The sequence below is a fragment of the Pongo abelii genome, chromosome 1 (assembly GCF_028885655.2).
Source record: "Pongo abelii isolate AG06213 chromosome 1, NHGRI_mPonAbe1-v2.0_pri, whole genome shotgun sequence".
NCBI classification, from domain to species: Eukaryota; Metazoa; Chordata; class Mammalia; order Primates; family Hominidae; genus Pongo; species Pongo abelii.
In genome coordinates, this window is record NC_071985.2 from 184,897,587 (window position 1) to 184,915,884 (window position 18,298).

General features: G+C 36.5%; 1 protein-coding gene across 13 annotated transcripts in view; it reads left to right on the top strand.

Moving 5' to 3' along the window:
- SPATA6 (spermatogenesis associated 6) overlaps positions 1–18,298 on the top strand; it is a 172,660-nt gene that overhangs the window by 39,415 nt on the left and 114,947 nt on the right. For 9 of the 13 annotated variants that reach the window (XM_063712537.1, XM_063712515.1, XM_063712516.1 and 6 more), the window contains exon 4: positions 17,124–17,165. The exons of the other annotated variants lie outside the window; for them this stretch is intronic. In XM_063712537.1, coding sequence (XP_063568607.1) covers positions 17,124–17,165 — 42 coding nt within the window. The remainder of the gene's footprint in view (positions 1–17,123; positions 17,166–18,298) is intronic. 13 annotated transcript variants of the gene reach the window in all.

An 18,298-nucleotide genomic window follows, 5' to 3' on the forward strand; every position in this document is an offset into this window, starting at 1 on the left:
CCCTGGAAGTTGCAAACCTTTGATAGACTCTCGTCTTCCAAAATAGTTACATCAAATAGATCTATTAAATAGATCTGTCTCTCACACACACACAAACACACACACACACACACGTATATATATATATATGTATATATATATATACTTATACAGTTGACCCTTAACAAAGTGAATTTGAACTGTTTGGATCCATTATCTTCTGTCTCTGCCGCTCCTGAGACAGCAAGACCAACCCCCACTTCTTCCTCCTTTACCTCAGCCTGCTCAATGTGAAGACAAGGATGAAGAACTTCATGATGAATATGTTTATGTTTATACATATTTCCACTTAATAAATAGTAAACATATTTTCTCTCCCTTACGATTTTCTTATTAATGTTTTTTCCCTAGTTTCTTATAATAATATAATATAGGTACAATGCACAAAACATGTTAATTGAGTATGTTTTTATGTTATTATTATTATTATTGTTATTATTTTTTGAGACAGAGTTTCGCTCATTGCCCAGGCTGGAGTGCAGTGGCGTGATCTCAGCTCACCGCAACGTCCGCCTCCTGAGTTCAGCGATTCTCCTGCCTCAGCCTTCATAGTAGCTGGAATTACAGGCATGTGCCACCACACTCAGCTATTTTTGTATTTTTAGTAGAGACGGGATTTCTCCATGTTGGTCAGGCTGGTCTCGAATTCCTGACTTCACGTGATCTGCCTGGCTCAGTCTCCCAAAGTGCTGGGATTACAGGCATAAGCCACTGCGCCCAGCCTGTTTTTATGTTATTATTAAGGCTTTGGGTCAGTGGTAGGCTATTAGTAGTTAAGTTTTTAGGGAGCCAGATGCATGTGGTTCCATATGCATGGAGCTATAAGAAAGAATAAAATCATGTCTTCTGCAGCAGCATGGATGCAGCTGGAGGCCATTATCCTAAGTGAATTAATGCAAAAACAGAAAACCAAATACAATGTGTTCTCTCTTATAAGTAGGAGCTAAACGCTGGGTATACATGGACACAAAGATGGGAACAATAAACACTGGAGATTTTAAAAAGGTGAAGGGAAGGAAAGGGGAAAGGGTTGAAAAGCTATTAATACCTGTCACAGGTGCTGTATTCACTACCTGGGCAATGGAATTATGATTAATAGAAACCCATACCTCAGCATCATGCAGTTTTTATCCATGTAACAAACCTGCACATGTACCCTCTAAATTAAAAAAAAGTTATATGGAGGTTTTCAACTGTGTGCGGGTTTGATGGCCCTAGCCCCCATGTTGTTTAAGGGTCACCTGTATATGTAAATATCAGTGTCTTAACTTTTAAAATTTGGTTTTTACTTGTATCAAAATTGTATCATTTTTAATTGGTTATAAAATTAGGTTGTTTTTCTTTAAATTCGTTATATATATTCTATAAGTCTTATTATAGATAACAGCAATAATATATCCATTTCAGCAAAGTTTCCCGAACTATAGTATGTAGTATTCAGTTTCTTTTTTTTTTTTTTTTTTTGCCTCAATTTTCTTTATTAGGAACTACTATTACAGTATTTTGGATCATTTTGCCTGTTTAGTGTTTACTTTCTGTGCTATTTAAAATTTTTTGGTTTCTTTTTGATTAAAATATTCTCATTTTCTTCTATTTTAAGGCATTATATCTGTTGTATTTTTCCTCTCCTGTTTATTTTAATTCATATTCAGTTATGAAATGATTTCTGATTGGGTGTGGTTGCTCATAAATATAATCCCAGCACTTTGGGAAGCGTAGGCTAGAGAATTGCTTGAGGCTGGGAGTTGAAGATCAGCCTGGGCAACATAGTGAGACCCCATCTCTACAAAAAAAATTGAAAATTAGTCAGTTGTGGTGGTACATGCCTATAGTCCCAGCTGCTCAGAAGGCTGAGATTGGAGGATCACTTGAGCCCAGGAGTTTGAGGGTACAGTGAGCTATGATTATGCTACTGTACTCCAGCCTGGGTGACAGAGACTCTATCTCTTAAAAAAAAAAAGATTGAACTGACTTTTTTCTCTAGTTTTACTTTTTTCCTGATTTATATCATCTTACATCTATGTTTTTCTAATTTTGATTAATGTAGTTCTTCAGTATCTTGTATTACTTCCTTAATTTTTCAATAGATTATAATTTTGCTCTATTTTGCTAACATATTTTTTGGCTGCTGTCATTGTAGGAATTTTCTTCTTTTGCTTATTATTATTTAAACAAGAACTTGGTAAAATATTTGACCTTGATCCTTTTCTTTGTTCATTTTTAATTGAATTTAAATTAAAAAAAAATTTTTTTTCTTATCTCTTAGAAGGAAGATTGATTCAGGACAACATTTTAACTGCAAAGAGCTTCTGTATGTAGTGTTCAAAGTGTGGTGGCTTGCTTTCTAGGGTATTCTGTCTCTGTTCCATTTCACTTTTGCTAGTCCATTTTTTTCCTGATAGTTTTGTCCTGCTCAAGTTTTATTCTATTCCCTATAGTTTTTCCTAGTGTCTTGGCTTTTATTCTGCACAGGAACCCTGGGTGGTCAATTTCTGTAGTTCTTATGGGCTACCAGGACTAATCTACCATCTTCAGACTCTATTGTACAACTTTTGAATTTACCTGCTATTGAAATGAGCAAACCCCTTTCCAGTTTCAACTGCTTTTTTTCAAATTGATATGCTATGCTTCCTAGTATGTGTGTATTGGCTGTTTAGGGATTATCTTTCCAGGTACTTTAGATACGCTCTTCCTTCTCCTTGTGAAGTGCCTGTCTTTTGCCCGTTTTGCCCGTTTTTCCCTTGGGTTGTTTGTTCTGTTCTTATTAATTTGTAGGAATTCCCTACATTTTCTCATTACAAGCCATTTGTCAGTTATATGTTGCAAGTATCTTATCCCACTCTGTGGCTTACATTTTTAATCCATTAGCGATTCTTATTCTTTTGATGAACAAGTTATTTTTAACACAATCTGACTTAGTAATGTAGTTTGATTTATTAATATTTTCCTTTGTGCCTACTACTTGTTTTTTTTTTCATTTTAAAGAAATCTTTGCCTACAGCAGTTACGAAAATATCATTCTACATAATCTTCAAGAAGCATTTTTTTTTTACCTTTTACATTTTGATTTATAGTCCACCTGGATTTAATTTTTATATATAGTATAAAGTAGGGATAAAACTTGTTTTATTCATATATAATCTCTAATTAAACAATACCATTTGTTGAAAACACTTATTCCCATTGCTTCATAGTGTTTATTTTGTCATAAACTAAGTGCCTGCTAGGGCACATGTAGGCATGTGGAACTTTTTTCTAGATTCTGTTCTGTTTCTTGGGTCTGTTTGTCCATCCTTGCATAAATATTATACTTTCTTAATTACTGTAGCTTAAGTTTTGCTGTCTCGTAGTTTAAGCCTGCAAGTGTATTCTTCTTTTTGAAGATTGCCTTAGCTAGTCTTTGTATGCTAAAGTGTCTAAAGCAAACAACACTCCTCTTATGAATACACTTCAATGACTATTGACATTTGTATATAACCATATAACCACCACTCACTGAAATACAAAATACTTGCAGCATCTAAAAGGTTCCCTTTTACAGACACATAGACCAGTGGAACAGAATCAGAGAACTCAGAAACAAATCCATACACCTACAGTGAACTGATTTTTGACAGAGGTGTCAAAAACATACACTGGGGAAAAGATAGTCTCTTTAATAAATAGTACTGGAAGAACTGGGTATCTATATGCAAAAGAATGAAACTAGTTCCCTTTCTCTCGCCACGTACAAAAACCAAACCAAAATGGATTGAAGACTTAAATCTAAGACCTCAAACTATGAAACTACTACAGGAAAACATTGGGGAAAGTCTCCAGGACATGGGTCAGGGCAAAGACTTCTTGAGCACTACCCCTCAAGCACAGGTAACCAAAGTAAATGTGGACAACTGGGATCACATCAAGTTAAAAACCTTCTGCACAGCAAAGGATACAAACAGCAAAGTGAAGAGACAACCCACATAATGGGAGAAAATATTTACAAACTACCCCTCTGATAAGGGATTAATAACCAGAATATATAAGGAGCTTTAAACAACTCTGTAGGAAAATATCTAATAATCTGATCAAAATATGGGCAAAAGATTGAATAGACATTTTTCAAAAGAAGACTTACAAATGGCAAACTGGCATATGAAAATGTGCTCAGCATCACTGATCATCAGAGAAATGCAGATCAAAACTACAATGTGATATCTTCTCACCATAGTTAAAATGGCTTTTATCCAAAAGACAAGCAATAACAAATGCTGGTGAGGATGTGGAGAAGAGGGAACCCTTGTACACTGTTTCTGGGAATGTAAATTAGTACAACCACGGTGGAGAACAGTGTGGAGGTTCCTCAGAAAACTAAAAATAAGAGTTACCATATGATCCAGCAATCCCACTCCTGAGTATATACCCAAAAGAAAGGCTAACAGTATGTCAAAGAGATATCTGCACTCCTACATTTGTTGCAGCACTGTTTACAGTTGCTAAGATTTGGACTAAGCGTCCATGAACAGATTAATGAATAAAGTATACATTTACTCAATAGAGTATTATTCAACCATAAGGAAGAATAAGATCCAGTCATATGCAACAACATGGATGGAACTGTAGATCATTATGTTAAGTAAAATATGCCAGGCACAGAAAGACAAACATCACATGTTCTCACTTATTTGTAGAATCTAAAAATCAAATCAGTTGAACTCATGGAGATAGACTAGAAGGATGGCTCCCAGAGGCTGGGAAGGATAGTAGCAGGTTTATGGGGAGGTGGGGATGGTTAATGGGTACAAAAATATAGAAAGAATGAATAAGACCTACTATTTGATAGCACAATGGGGTGACTATAGTCAATAATACTTTAATTGTATATTTTAAAATAAAGAATGTAATTGGATTGTTTGTAACTCAAAGGATAAATGCTTGAGGGGATGGATACCCCATTCTTCATGATGTGCTTATTTTACATTGCTGCCTGTATTAAAACATCTCATGTACCCCATAAATATATACACGTACTATGTATGTACCTACAAAATTTTAAAAAATAATTAAAGCAGGATGCAGTGGCTCATGCCTGTAATCCCAGCACTTTGGAAGGCTGAGGCAGGCGGATCACCTGAGGTCAGGAGTTTGAGACCAGCCTGGGCAACATGGTGGAAACCCCATCTCTACTAAATACAAACATTAGCCGGGCGTGGTGGCGGATGCCTATAATTCCAGCTACTCGGGAGGCTGAGACTGGAGAATCACTTGAATTTGGGAGGTGGAGGTTGCAGTGAGCCGAGATTGTGCCATTGCACTCCAGCCTGTGTGACAAAAAAAAAAGAAAATTAAACATTAAATAAAAGTTCTGTTTTGCCCCTACCAGTCAATACCTCTCCCCAGGACAGTCATTTTTCTGGCTTTTTTTTTTTTCTTTTTGAGATGGAGTTTTGCTTTTGTTGCCCAGGCTGGAGTGCAATGGTGCAATCTCTGCTCAAGGCAACCTCCACCTCCTGGGTTCCAGCAATTCTCCTGCCTCAGCTTCCCGAGTAGCTGGGATTACCAGCATGCACCACCATGCCTGGCTAATTTTGTATTTTTATTAGAGGTGGGGTTTCTCCATGTTGGTCAGGCTGGTCTTGAACTCCTGACCTCAAGTGGTCTGCCTGCCTCAGCCTCCCAAAGTGCTGAGATTACAGGTGTGAGCCACCATGCCCGGCCTACTTTTCTGACTTTTTATCAGCATTGATTAATTTTATTCTTGGACTTCATATAAATGAAATCATGTAATATGTATTTATTTGAATATGTTATTTTAATTTTTTTAACTAAACCTAGTGTCTGTTAGAATTGTCTGTTGTTATGTCCCAGTAGTTAATTCTTTAATGCTGTTTAGGATTACATTGTATGAATATACTACCATTCATTTTTCTATTGATGACACTTGTTTTAAATTTTGGATTACTATGAATAAAACTACTGTGAGCATTCTTATAAATATCTTTTGGTAAAGAGATATACTTAGTTCTTTTGGTATATTTCTGAATCATAGGGTAGATGTATGCCTATTTTTAGTTGACATTGCTGAATACTTCCCCAAAATTAACTGTACCATTCATGGTTAATTTTGAATATGTGGCATTGTATGTGAAAAAATTTAAAAATAATTGAAGGCATAGTATCTTGTTCTCTTTCTCCAGATAGGCTTTATGTTTGCTTTTTATTTGTTTATAGTAGGTTGCTAGTAGTACTAGCAATCCTTGATGATATCAATCCAATGTCAGGCATTGAGATTATTTGAAGATGGATTTCAGTCCTTGTAAAGACCAGGTTCTTTTGAGTTAATCCTTATTCCTATGATCCTGTCTTTTGGGGGCCCTATCTAAATTGAAGGGACTTTATAAAGGCTTCCTCTTCTTGGTAGACCCTGCACTCATATTCTGCTTCTAGTCTGTGAGACCATAAAAATCTCAGCTCAGCTTTTCCAGTCTTTCATTTCTCTTTTCTAGAATTAGCAGGTGCTCTTAGGGAGAAAGTGGCTTCAATGTCTGGTTCATCTCCCTGGCTTTGCCTTCTCCCAGATCTTGGCTTTGTCGTTTGTCACTGCCTTATTAGCATCTCTGTGAATACAGGCAGATTTTAGAAAATAATTTGTCCAAATTTTCTTAGTCTTTTTAGAATGATTGGTCTGCTTTGTGTAAATTGTCATTATAGAAGCAGAAATCTGTTTCTCATTAATACATTTTCTTCTCTCATCCTTTCTATACTCTCCCATCCTCCTTTCTTCCCCCCATTATGCCTGTTTCATTATTCCAAATCTGTATTATTGGACTGATAATGCATAGTTAAGCATTACAGCTTTCTATGATGTATATTCTTTCCATTTGATACACACATTCATATTCCTGCATATTTATTTTTCTAGATGAACATTGAATCATTTTTGAAGGTCTAAGATAAATCTCTTTGAGCTTTAATTTTATTTTGGGAGAATTGCCATTGTTTCATTTCCATTCTTCCCATCCAGATATGTGATGTATATTGATTTATTTAAACTTGTTTTCTTCCAGCTTGTTACTACTAATGTTTAGGGGACCGTGTGTATGTGTATATTTGCTGTACATTTCTGACTATATTTGTTTTTAACTATTATATTTTTCTTGTTGCTTTTGAGAGTAAGATCCTTCACCCAATTTGTTTTTTTTTCTCTTTTCTTTTTTTAAGGGAAGGTGGGGTTGATATATAATAAAGTGACAAAAATATATTTATCTTATATTCAGTCATTCTACTGTACTTTCATATTGTATCTTAAGTCTTTTCAGTCTATTTCAAATATTTATTTATGATTGGCTTAATGATCTTAAAAATATTATTAGTTTGCAATATAACCATAAGATGTGCCTTATAATACTACTGGTTCTTGGAATTTATTGACTTTTTCCCTGAGCATATAAGATAGAGATCAAATATAACATGGCTGCTTAAAAGGATTTGTTCTTTTTGTGTTGGTTACATTGAAACTTTCTTTTTTTTTTCAAGTTTTATTTTATTTTTAATTGACATAATAATTGTGCGTATATATAGGGCATCATATGAAATTTTAATACATTTATACATTGTGTAATGATCAAATTAGGGTAATTGGCATATCTAGCACCTCAAACATTTATTGTTTCTTTTTGCTGAGACTATTCAGAGGCCTCTCTTATAGCCATTTTGAAATATACCATACATTGTTGATAACTATAGTCACCCTACTGTGCAATAGATCACCAGCATTAGTCCATCCTATCTAACTGTAATTTTGTACTCATCGATCAGTATTTCCTCATCCTCTCTCCCTCTTAACCTACCCAACCTCTGGTTATTACTATTCTGCTCTCTACTTCTGTTATATCATAGTTTTTTTTAGATTTCACCTATGAGTGAGATAATGCATCATTTTTTCCTTCTGTGTTGTGCTTATTTCACTTAACATAATGTCCTCTAGGTTTATGCATGTTATTGCAGATGATAAGGTTTCATTGTTTTTCATGGCTAAATAGTATTCTGCTGTGAAACTTTCTTTCTACATCTTATTTTACCTTATTTATTTCATTGTATCAAATGTCACATCAAAGCTAACATGTAGTAAATTCTTAATAAGCATCTATTACTGGGTCAGTGCTGCAGCTTGCCTCCCTGGCTCTTATACTAGCTTAGTTTGTTGTTGCTTCAAGCCATGTTTTTCCCTATTCTCTTTTACCACAACAATCATCAACACAGAAGAAGACTTCTATGACCAAAGTGGTAGGGGTTCTCCCCACCACCAAGCAAGCAATAAACTTCTTCAGCGGATACCAATTGAGTGTCCTCCAATTTAATTTTGAACCTTTCTACTTGGAGATAGTGTCAGCTCCCACAGATTGAGGGGTTAAGTCCCTCATATCCTGCAGCCCCTACAGACACCAGGCCCAAGTCCAGGCTGGAACTTCCTCCTGACTGGCTTGAAGTTGGGGTTCCCATGATCCTCTCTTTGACTAATTTGCTAGAGCAGCTTACGAAGCTCAGAGGAACACTTAAACCTATGTTTACCGGTTTATTATAAAGGCTAGTACAAAGAATATGGATGAAGTGATATATAGCATGAGGTATAGTAGAAGGGGCAGAGAGCTTCCATGCCCTCCCTGGATGAGCCACCCTCCAGGAGCCTCCACATGTTAGCTATTCAGAAACTGTCTTCTTGGGTTTTTATAGAGGCATCATTACATAGGCATGATTGTTTAAACCATTGGCCATTGGTGATCAACTCGACCCTCCACTCCTCTCTCCTCCTGGAGTTTGTGGGGGGTGCTGCAAGTCCCAACTCTAATCATGCTCTTGTCTTTCCAGTGACCAGCCCTATCCTGAAGCTATCAGTCAATATTGGCATACAAAAAGACAGTACTTTGGAGGGGGATGAAGACCAAATATATATTTCATAGTATCAGATTGATAGATTCTCATGACCTTCAAATCAGTACCGTCATAAATTGCTTCTCAGTACTACCTTGGACTCCTTTTACTTCTTGGAAAACTTTCTCTTTAATTTCTATCATTGATATTGTAAACATATTCATTTTTCATATCAGGTGTCCCTTGTTTAAACTCTAGTATTCTTAAGATGAAGAGATGATTACTTCCCATTTCACTGACCAAAATTGAGGTAATAATAGTGATGTGCCTAAGTTTATTGTGCTCTGTCCTGAAAGTAACGTACACCCTTACCCATACTTATCTTTGCCCAGTCTTACAGGATGAGGTTTCTCTGTTCTGTTTAAAGTTACTCTGTTTACATGTCTTCTTTATTTATCTCCTCCATCTCTAGGAGCTTGTTCATTAGATGTATCCCGTAAGCCCCATTTCCTTAGTGTCTTTCTTGTTGCTGCTTTCTTACCCTATATGAACATGTTGTACATTTCCACCCTAAAAAGAAATATTTCCTGTCTTCATCCTTGTCTCCCTCTAGCAACTGTCTTACCTCTTTGTTCTACTCCTCATTCAAATACCACGTATATTTTGTAAATCACGATTTTCTAGTTCTAGTAGAGTTGTTAGTGAAAAGAACACAGGTTTAAAGACAGTAATACCTGAGCTCAGGAACTGTTATCTTTGATAACATTAGCCTTTAGTCTCTGTTTTTTATCTGTAAAATAGAGGTAGTACTTAACCTTGTTAGAGTTGTTTTGAGGATTTGTTTGAAGCTAATAGAAGCTTGGTCTTGACACACAGAAGATACTGTTTAAATGGTAGTAAACACTACTGTTTTGATTACTCACAAGTTTTTTGTTTTTAAAGTATTTTCTAGTTTGTAATCATGTTTTTCAAATAGTTGAGGTTGCAGAGTAATTGACCTCAGGAAAAATATAGTGTTAGTATATATGGAAAATTAAGAAACTGAGCTTATCCTAAGATTGTTTAACTCATTTGATTTCTTCTTCCCTTCCCTTTCCCTTTTCTCTTTCTCCTTCCCTTCCTTCTCTCTCCTTTTCCTTCCTTCCTCCCTCCCCTTCCCCTCCCCTCCCCCTCCCCTCTCCCCTCCCCTCCTCTCTCTCTCTTTCCCTCCCTCCTTCCCTCCCTCCTTCCCTCCTTCCCTCCTTCCCTCCTTCCCTCCTTCCCTCCTTCCCTCCTTCCCTCCTTCCCTCCTTCCCTCCTTCCCTCTTTCCTTCCTTCCTTCCTTCCTTCCTCTCTTGCTTTCTTGCTTTTTTCCGGGTCTTGTTTTGTTGCCCAGGCTGGAGTGTGGTGGCAGTCTCAGCTCACTGTGACCTCTGCCTCCCAGGCTCAAGTGATCTACCTCAGCCTTCCAAGTATCTGGGACCACAGGCACATGACACCAGGCCCAGCTAATTTTTTTTTTTTTTTTTTTTTTTTGTAGGGATGGGTTCTTGCCATTTGCCCAGGCTGCTCTCGAACTCCTGGGCTCAAGTGACCCTCCTGACTTGGCCTCCCAAAGTGCTGGGATTATAGGAGTGAGCTACCATGCCCAGAAATTCATTTGATTTCTAATGAAATTTTATTGTGTGCTCAGATATTTTCTAGAAGACAGGATTTTGCTTTGTGCTTAATCATTATAATTATTGTAAGGTCAGTCAAGTTTCATAGAAGCCAAACTCATATTAGTACCACTTCAGCGTTTTCCCTTTTTTGTTCTTCAATTTATTGATAATGAGATTAGAAGAAGCATGATGTGTTCATAGGATATATTGTGTTATTTGAGGGGTGATAGAAAAGTCTTTTTAAGCAAAAGTTGCTTATCCAGTGATCTATGATAATAACTAAAATTAGTTTAAATTTTTTTAATTACCTGTACAGACACAATTACTAAAAGAATATAGAGGGTTAAGAAATGCATAAAATACAGACCCTTTGTTTAAAAGACCATCCATTTTAGTAAAAGAAGAATCAGGTATGTAACTATATAATCAGAATCCTTCCATAGGTGTCCTGGCTTTGAGGAGGTCAGAGAACTATCGGATGAGTCATTCACATGGATGTTGATGTTGCTCAAAATCAAACAAAAACAAAAAACCAAACAACAACAATAAAAACAACAACAGCAATAACAACAAAACAAAAATTTTTTTTGTTTTATTTTGTTTTTTGTTTTTGAGACGGAGTCTCACTCTGTCTGTTTCCCAGGCTGGAGTGCAGTGGTGAGATCTCAGGTCACTGCAACCTCCGTCTCCCAGGTTCAAGCAATTCTGCTTCAGCCTCCCAAGTAGCTGGGATTACAGGCATGCGCCACCACGCCTGGCTAATTTTTCTGTATTTTTAGTAGAGACAGGGTTTCACCATATTGGCCAGGCTGGTCTCGAACTCTTGACCTTGTGATCTGCCCACCTTGGCCTCCCAAAGTGCTGGGATTACAGGTATGAGCCACCTCATCCAGCCTCCTTGTTTTATAATTTTTAAAATAGTCTTGTGTTTGAATTGAGACTCAGATAAATTCCATAATTGTGATTTGTTGATGTCTCTCAAATATATATATTTCTCTATTAATTTTCACTTCTTTAATTGTACATGATAATGTAGATACTTTTCTGTGTCGCAGTCTAAGCATCTTTCCTTCAGTATTGTTCTAGGTATTTCACACTTAAAAAGCAGATTATAACATTGTTTCTAATTGTTGCCGTTACATAAAAATACATTTGACTTTGGCATATTATCTTTGTTTTAGCAACTTTGCTATATACATTAATTTAAAAGAAATGTGTCTTTAGATTACTTTGGACATTTTGTGTTTGCATTGACTTTAAATAATGAACATCATAGTTTCTCTTTTCTTATTGTTAAACCTTTTAAATTTATTTTTATTGCTTTATTACAGTGGCTCAGAACTCCTGTAAAATGTTGAAGTAAATGATAGCCATGAATGAAGTGTATGTCTTATTCTTTATCTCAGAGGGAAAGTTTCAACTTTCACCACTTGGTATGATGTTTGCTGTAGGTTTTTGGTAGAAAGCCTGTATCACATTAAAAAAGGTCCCTTCTAGTCTTCGTTTGCTGAGGTTTTTTAAAAGCATAAATGGTGGTTAAATTTTATGAAACACCTTTTTTTTCTCTTTTATTCTGTTCATGTGGTGAATTGTGCTGCATTATTTTTGAATATTAAACCATATTTGTATATTAGTGGATTTGAGTTGATAATATTTTGTTTAGGATTTTTGCATCTCTGTTCCTGTCATTTTTCTTTGCTTGTAGGGACCTTGTCAGGTTTTAGTATCAAGATTTTGCAGGGCTCATACATAAGTTGAGAAGTATTCTTTTTTTTTTTTACTGTTTCCTAAGAGTATGCACATCATTGGCATTTTGAAAATAAATTCACCAGTGCAGTCATCTGGCTTACTGTTTTATTTGTTGTAAGGTTTTAAATAAAATGTTATGTATTTGTGTGTATTTGTATGTGTGTACATAGATACACATACATAAATATACACACACATGCACACATACATATGTGAGTATTCACTTTTTCCTATATGTTATGTAAATGTTTTCTTTTTGTAGGAATTTGATTTTTTCATACATCATTATTTTGAAGCAAATCTCATATATCATATCCTTTTATCTATATATATGGATATTTCACTCTACTCTCTTCTTGCTTGAATGGTTTCTGAGGACAAGTCAGATGTATTTCTTATCTTTGCTTTTCTATAGGTTCAGTATTTTTTCCCTTTGGCTTCTTTCAGGATTTTTAATTTCTTTTCAAACTTTTTTTTGAGAGAGTCTTGCTGCTTCACCCAGGCTGCAGTGCAGGGGTATGATTTTGGTTCACTGCCACCTCCACCTCTCTGGCTCAAGTGATCCTCCTACCTCAGCCTCCTGAGTAGCTGGGACTAGAGGTGCGTGCCATCATGCCCAGCTAATTTTTGTATTTTCTGTAGAGACAGGGTTTCGCCATGTCGCCCAGGCTGGTTTTGAACTCCTGAGCTCAAGCAATCCACGCTCCTCAGCCTCGCAAAGTGCTGGGATTACAGGTGTGAGTCACCGTGCCTGGCGCAAGAGTTTTCTTTTGTCTTTGATTTTCAGAAGTTTGAATATGATATGCCTAGGGATATTTTGGGGGACATTTATTCTGCTTGCTCTTCTCTGACCTTCCTGTATTTTGGTTTGGCATCTGATATTAATTTAAGGAAATTTGTTTTCATTATTGCTTCAGGCACTTTTGTGTTTTTGTTTTTTTTTCTGTTTCTTCTTTTTCTGATATTCTCATCATGTGTATTTATACCTTTTGTTGTCATCTCAGAGTTCTTGGATATTCTGTTGTGGTTTTTTTTTTTTCAGTCTTTTTTTCTGTTTGCTTTTCAGTTTTGGAAATTTTTGTTGTCATATCTTTAAGCTTTAAGATTCTTTCTTCAGCCATGTCCCATCTAATAGTGAGTTCATCAAAGGCATTCTTCATTTCCATTACAGTGTTTTCAATCTATAGTATTTCTTCATTATTTGTGAAAATTGTCAGAATCAAAATCAAGTTGTCTGTGTTAAAAACAAAAACAAAAACGAAAAACACCAAAAAAACCCCTGACAAATATGGGGAAAGGCTTAGGAAGGGAGGATTCTCACACTTATATGCCTGATAACAAAACTATCATAAAAGACTCTACAAAAATCTAAGCCTTGCACAAAGGCCATCGCAGCCTAACCCAAAAAATACTTGCGTGAGCACATCTGCCCAGCAACTTCCTGTCCAACCTTGGGCTGTCATCACCCTTGTTATTGATACTTGTAGCCAAGACGAATCATTTCAAAACAATTATGTAATTTTCCTCACATTCCCTTTAAAACCGTTTGTCTTCCTTTGCCTCCCTGAATGCACATATAGTTTACTATGGCACCTTTATTCCCATTTCAATGCCCTATTCCTGAATAAATATTATTTTCTTTAAAGAGCCTCTTGCTGTTTGTTATTTAGGTTGACAGTTTTAAAACCATAAAAATCCTAGGAGAAAACCTAGGCATTACCATTCAGGACATAGGCATGGGCAAGGACTTCATGTCTAAAACACCAAAAGCAATGACAACAAAAGCCAAAATTGACAAATGGGATCTAATTAAACTAAAGAGCTTCTGCACAGCAAAGGAAACTACCAGCAGAGTGAACAGGCAACCTACAAAATGGGAGAAAATTTTCACAACCTACTCATCTGACAAAGGGCTAATATCCAGAATCTACAATGAACTCCAACAAATTTACAAGAAAAAACCAAACAACCCCATCAAAAAGTGGGCAAAGGACATGAACAGACACTTCTCAAAAGAGGACATTCATGCAGCCAAAAAACACATGAAAAAATGCTCACCATCACTGGCCATCAGAGAAATGCAAATCAAAACCACAGTGAGATACCATCTCACACCAGTTAGAATGGCAATCATTAAAAAGTCAGGAAACAACAGGTGCTGGAGAGGATGTGGAGAAATAGGAACACTTTTACACTGTTGGTGGGACTGTAAACTAGTTCAACCATTGTGGAAGTCAGCGTGGCGATTCCTCAGGGATCTAGAACTAGAAATACCATTTGACCCAGCCATCCCATTACTGGGTATATACCCAAAGGACTATAAATCATGCTGCTATAAAGACACATGCACACGTATGTTTATTGCGGCACTATTCACAATAGCAAAGACTTGGAACCAACCCCAATGTCCAACAATGATAGACTGGATTAAGAAAATGTGGCACATATACACCATAGAATACTATGCAGCCATAAAAAATGATGAGTTCATGTCCTTGTAGGGACATGGATGAAATTGGAAATCATCATTCTCAGTAAACTATCGCAAGAACAAAAAAACCAAACACCGCATATTCTCACTCATAGATGGGAATTGAACAATAAGAACACATGGACACAGGAAGGGGAACATCACACTCTGGGGACTGTTGTGGGGTGGGGGGAGGGGGGAGAGATAGCATTGGGAGATATACCTAATGCTAGATGACAAGTTAGTGGGTGCAGCGCACCAGCATGGCACATGTATACATATGTAACTAATCTGCACGTTGTGCACATGTACCCTAAAACTTAAAAGTATAATAATAATAATAATAATAATAATAATAAAAACATTAACATACACACATCAAATCATTGGGAAGAGTATTTATAATATTTCAACTTTAGAGTAACCAAAACATACTGGTTAATGTCAATAAACTCTAGTTGTAGAAATAATAATAATAAAAACAAATAAATAAATAAAATAAAAATAAAATTTTAAAAATTGAAAAAAAAAAGAAATTCTGTCTCTTTCTGCTTATATTATCCAACTGTTCTTGCATGTTGTTTCCTTTTTCCATTAGATCCCATGGTGTGTTATAGTTTTTCAAAATTCATGATTTAGTAATTCCAATATGCCTGCCATATCTGACTCTGGGTCTGATGCTTGTTCAGTCTCTTCAAACTGTTTTTTTGCTGTTTAGTATGCCTCATGTAAGTATTTGTACTTAGTATGTACTTATTTGCTGAAAGCTATACTGAGTGAATAGAACTGTAAAGAGCTTTTAGTAATGTATTGGTAAGGTGTGAGGAGAGGGAGGTGTTCTACAGTCCTGTCATCAGGTCGCAGTCTTTTGGTGAGCCTGTGCCCCTAAATTATGACCTTCACCGGTGCTTCTGATTTTCCCCTCTTAGTTTGGACAGGATGGCTGGAGGGAGGTGCAGTGAGTTTTTCCCTTCCCCTGTGTGGAATGCTAGATATGGCTGTAGTTGGGTATTTCCCTTCTCTCACATGGAAGGCTAGAGGGAGCTGGAGTTGGGTTATTTTCTTCCCACAAGTAGAAGTTCAGAGCTGGCTGGAGTTGAGTATTTTCTTTCTCAGATAGGTTAGGCTCTGATATGAGCCCAGTAGATGAGGCTGTAGAAAAAGAATTTCTCCTGAGGTCAGGTCTTGTTAATAATGGAATGCTCTGACATGCTTCAAAATGGTTTCTTTTCTCTTCTCCCTGCTGGTGGAAATATGAGGGGATTTTTCTCCAGTATTTATAGTGAGAACCTAGTAGAACTCCTGGAAGTAAAACTTAACAACAACTTGAGAACCCAATGATTGAATTTCTCTGGAGTTTTTATCTCTCACACTTGTCCGCACTGAGCCTCCCGCAATTCATCACTTATAGTTCAGGCAACCCATACAAAGTTTCACTAGTCATGCTGGAAGTGCTCTCAAGAAGCAGAGAAAAGTCATGACATTACAAGAAAAAGTTGAATTGCTTGATATGTACCATACATAGAGGTCTACAGCTGTGGTTGCATTCCATTTCAAACAGACAATTTATCTTGTAAACAGACAATATAAACTTACGGTATAAATAAATACAGTACCATAAATGTGTTTTCTCATCCTTAGGATTTTCTTAATAACATTTTCTTTTCTCTAGCTTACTTTATTTTAAGAATACAGTATATAATACATATAGCATAAAATATATGCTAATCAGCTATGTTCCTAGTAATGCTTCTGGTCAACAGTAGGCTATTAAGTTAAGATTTTGGGAAGTCAAAAATTATACATGGATTTTTGATGGCACAGGTGTTGGTGCCCCTAACGCTCAAGTTGTTTAAGAGTCAATGTACCTCACTGTACTCACCACTCTGCTTAAGAAATAGACATAATTTATATTTATAAAAGTATACATTAGGCTGGGCACGGTGGCTCACACCTGTAATCCCAGCACTTCGGAAGGCCGAGGCGGGTGGATCTCCAGGTCAGGAGATTGAGACCATCCTGGCCAACATGGTGAAACCCCGTCTTTACTAAAATAAAAAAAAAAAAAAAAAAAATCCAGGCGTGGTGGCGCATACCTGTAGTCCCAGCTACTTGGGAGGCTGAGGCAGGGGAATTGCTCGAATCCAGGAGGTGGAGGTTGCAGTGAGCCAAAATTGCACCGCTGCACTCCAGCCTGGCGACAGAGCAAAACCCTGTCTCAAAAAAAAAAAGAAGTGTACATTATATACTAGTATATAAACATATATGTAATCTACCTAGTGAGTACTTTGGCTTTTAGACACTCCTGTGGTAAATTCAGTAATTTTTTTGTTATTAATTTGTTTATTTAAGGAAATTTTTCTTTAAACTTTTAGATGATACAGCAGTGTTCGAGTTGATACAGCTAGTTCCACCAGGTAATATATATTGATGTAATATATACAATATATCATAAATTGATGTAATATATAATATAATGTATTATATATTGATTACACTATATTATTTGATATGGATATAATATAGTGTATTATATACTGATAAAGTAAATTGACTTGGGAACTCATGTCAGTGACATTTTCTTTACTTTAAAATCTCATCTTTCCAGGCCGGGCATGGTGGCTCACGCCTGTAACCCCAGCACTTTGGGAGGCTGAGGCAGGCGGATCACCTGAGGTCAGGAGTTCGAGACCAGCCTGACCAACATGGTGAAACCCCGTCTCTACTAGAAGTACAAAAATTATCCAGGTGTGGTGGTGGGCATCTGTAATCCCAACTACTCGGGAGGCTGAGACAGAAGAATCACTTGAACCCGGGAGGCAGAGGTTGCAGTGAGCCAAGATCATGCCATTGCACTCCAGCCTGGGTGACAGAGCGAGACTCCGTCTCAAAAAAAATCTCATCTATCCTCCTCTTCCCAAGTTAAGAACAGTGTCAGGTTTCTATTGTTGATCTACTATGTGTAAAATGTCAGTAGACCAAAATAATATATACAGAAAGATTATCATAAATGTCACTTTAATACATTGTTCTAAAATTGAATAGTAATAATTGAAAATGGAAAATAACTTATTATTCTAAAATATTTTGTGACAGTCATAAAAATTGAATTTTAAGTTTTTGCTATTTTTCTAAAACTATATATTTTTATTGATAAAGTAGTTAATTATCATTGTTTTTGTGTGTTGCATATTATTAGGGAAGGGAAGAGAGTAAAACCTTACTTATGTAGTAAATGTTACAGTTCCCTGGAGAAGGCAGAGTTAAAATATAGAGGCTAGTTTCATTTCTGATATTGATTTCTGTGATTATAGATGACATCTATATTAATCAAATTTTTATTTTATGTGAAAAGTGGAGTGCTGGCTGGGCGCGGTGGCTCACGCTTGTAATCCCAGCACTTTGTGGGGCCAAGGTGGGCAGATCATGAGGTCAGGAGATTGAGACCATCCTGGTCACCATGTTGAAACCCCGTCTCTACTAAAAATATATAGCTAGGTGTGGTGGCGCGTGTCTGTAGTCCCAGCTACTCGGGAGGCTGAGGGAGGAG